General features: G+C 49.1%; 1 protein-coding gene across 1 annotated transcript; it reads left to right on the top strand.

Moving 5' to 3' along the window:
- Positions 1-519: 519 nt before the first annotated feature.
- LOC101600657 (protein LMBR1L-like) lies at positions 520-2,048 on the top strand. The gene is given in 2 exon segments (XM_045159175.1): positions 520-1,303; positions 1,305-2,048. Coding segments are annotated over 2 exon segments (1,428 nt in total). The 5' UTR covers positions 520-548; the 3' UTR covers positions 1,978-2,048.
- The last annotated feature ends 695 nt before the right edge of the window (positions 2,049-2,743 follow it).

The following is a 2,743-nucleotide window of genomic DNA, read 5'->3' as shown; positions in this document are numbered from 1 at the left end:
ATAATGCTCCATAATGCTAAGGTCTGGTATTTTATATACAACTCCAATTTCCTAATGATGTGTGTGTGTGGCTCTCACCTTCCTTTCATAGTTATTAATGACTGCTGATTGATGATAGTTGACTATTGAGTATTTCTCTATCTCCTGCCTGAAAAATAACTGGTATATTCCTTGTTCTGATATATCCTTAGTCCTGATATGAGACAAACTTAAGAAATAGGACACCAGGAAGCAAAAGCACTCAATTCTAGTATAAGCCTGTGAGCAGACTGACCTGATTCCTTTTGTTGGAAAGCCATATCCATAATCTCATTAAGATTCCAGCAGAGAAATAAAACACATCCAGAAGAGTGAAAGTTCGACCAAGATGATGGCAGGAACTGAGGATAACAACTTGGACTCTTAAAGAAAAAACAAGACAGGCTGCAAGAAAAAGCTGCCTGACTGGGTCCAGCGCTCAGCTGATGGCAGCGGTGGCCTCCCTCCATCCCCCGCTCATCCTCCCCGGGCTGGGAGGGACCCCCTACTCCAGTCATGCTGAGCAGAGTATGGAAGCAGCTGACTACGAGGTGCTATCCGTGCGAGAGCAACTCTTCCACAACTGTGTCCGCAAGTGCATCATCTCAGTACTTCTATTTGCCACACTCTACATCCTCTGCCATATCTTCCTGACCAGATTCAATAGGCCTGCTGAGTTCACCACAGTGGATGATGAAGATGCCACTGTCAACAAGACTGCACTGGAGCTGTGCACCTTTACCCTGGCAGTTGCCCTGGGTGCTGTCCTCCTCTTGCCCTTCTCCATTATCAGCAACGAGGTTCTGCTCTCACTGCCACAGAACTACTACATCCAGTGGCTCAATGGCTCTCTTATCCATGGTCTCTGGAACCTCATTTTTCTCTTCCCCAATCTGTTCCTCATCTTCCTCATGCCATTTGCATATTTCTTCACAGAATCTGAGGGCTTTGCTGGCTCCAGAAAGGGTGTCCTAGGTCGGGTCTATGAGACGGTGGTGATGTTGATTCTCCTCACTCTGCTTGTGCTGGGCATCATGTGGGTGGCATCAGCCATTGTAGATAACAACAAGGCCAGCAGGGAATCACTTTATGACTTCTGGGAGTACTACCTCCCCTATCTTTACTCCTGCATCTCCTTCCTTGGTGTCCTGCTGCTCCTGGTGTGTACGCCGCTAGGTCTTGCCCACATGTTCTCGGTCACTGGGAAACTACTGGTCAAACCCCGGCTACTAGAAGATCTTGAAGAACAGCTGAACTGCTCCCACCTCCTGCTGGCTGCCTTTAGACATGGAGCTGCTACACAAACAGGTTCTGGCTCTGCAGACACAAAGGGTCCTTCTGGAGAAGCGGTGGACAGCTTCAGCCTGGCAGTGGAACCTGGGCTACCCTTTGGCCATGCTGTGCTTGCTGGTGCTGATGGGCCTGTCTGTGCTCCTTGTGGCCATCCATATCCTGGAGCTGCTTATTGACGAGACTGCTATGCCACGGGGCATACAGGAATCATCTCTGGGCCAGGTCTCATTCTCCAAGCTGGGCTCTTTCGGTGCTATCATCCAGGTTGTACTAATTTTTTACTTGATGATGTCCTCCGTTGTGGGCTTCTATAGCTCTCCCCTGTTCTGGAGCCTGAGGCCCAGGTGGCATGACACAGCCATGACACAGAAAATTGGGAACTGTGTCTGCCTCCTGGTCCTAAGCTCAGCACTTCCTGTCTTCTCTCGAACTCTCGGGCTGACTCGCTTTGACCTGCTGAGTGACTTTGGACACTTCAACTGGTTAGGCAATTTCTACATCATCTTTCTCTACAATGCAGCCTTTGCTGGCCTCACCACACTCTGTCTGGTGAAGACCTTAACTGCAGCTGTGAGGGCAGAGCTGATCCGAGCCTTTGGGCTGGACAGATTGCCACTGCCTGTCTCCAGTTTTCCCCGGGCATCTAGGAAGAACCAGCACCAGTGACCTCCAGCTGGAGGGTGGGAGGGAGAAAACTGGACACTGCCATCTGCCACCTAGCCCCGGAGGCAAGCCCAAGTTGGACCTCAAGTTCTGGAATCTGAGTGTTGGTAGCAGAGGGGAGCTGAGCCTTCTGCACTGTGGGCATAATCTGAGCCTTAGTTTGGGACCAGGCTTCCTGCTTTTTCAGACTTCACTGGCCTCAGCACACAGTGGAGCTCTATGAAGATCCAGTTCCTGGTCCTAAATCCGTTTACACACCAGTCTGCCTCACTGCTCTTCCAGGCCTTGCCTGAAGCCATTGTTTACATGAGTTGATGTGCAATAGGGTGGGTGGGAGTGGGAGGGGCTGGGCCTGGCACAGCTTCCAGAGGCCGGTTGTCTACCTTGTCTCTGGTACAGCAGAGTGTAAGCACTGTGCTGTCCTGGAGGGGCTTTGAACCACTGGAGAGATCAAGGGTGCAGGGATGAAGAGGCCGCACCCATCAGCAATAAATTTGATCCCAGAATTTAAAAAAAAAAAAAAAAAAAAAGATGATGCAATCTTCATTAGCATAAAGCTTCTTTTCTTCTCTCATCCATGATAGTATTCTTCCTTTTTGCATTCCACCATAGTTTGAGTATCTTCTTTTAATGGGGAACTGGAGGACATTTTGAAGTCAACACCTGTCAGAATCTGTTGAAAAAAAAAATGGATTCTGATCATCCTTGGCTTCTTTTCTCATAAAAGCAAAAGAAAAAGTTAAAGAAGGATGGGGAGAGGGAGGGAGGA

Source organism: Jaculus jaculus, chromosome 9 (genome assembly GCF_020740685.1).
Source record: "Jaculus jaculus isolate mJacJac1 chromosome 9, mJacJac1.mat.Y.cur, whole genome shotgun sequence".
Taxonomy (NCBI): Eukaryota; Metazoa; Chordata; class Mammalia; order Rodentia; family Dipodidae; genus Jaculus; species Jaculus jaculus.
Note: the sequence above shows the minus strand (reverse complement) of the source record. Positions and strands in the feature narration are given on the sequence as shown.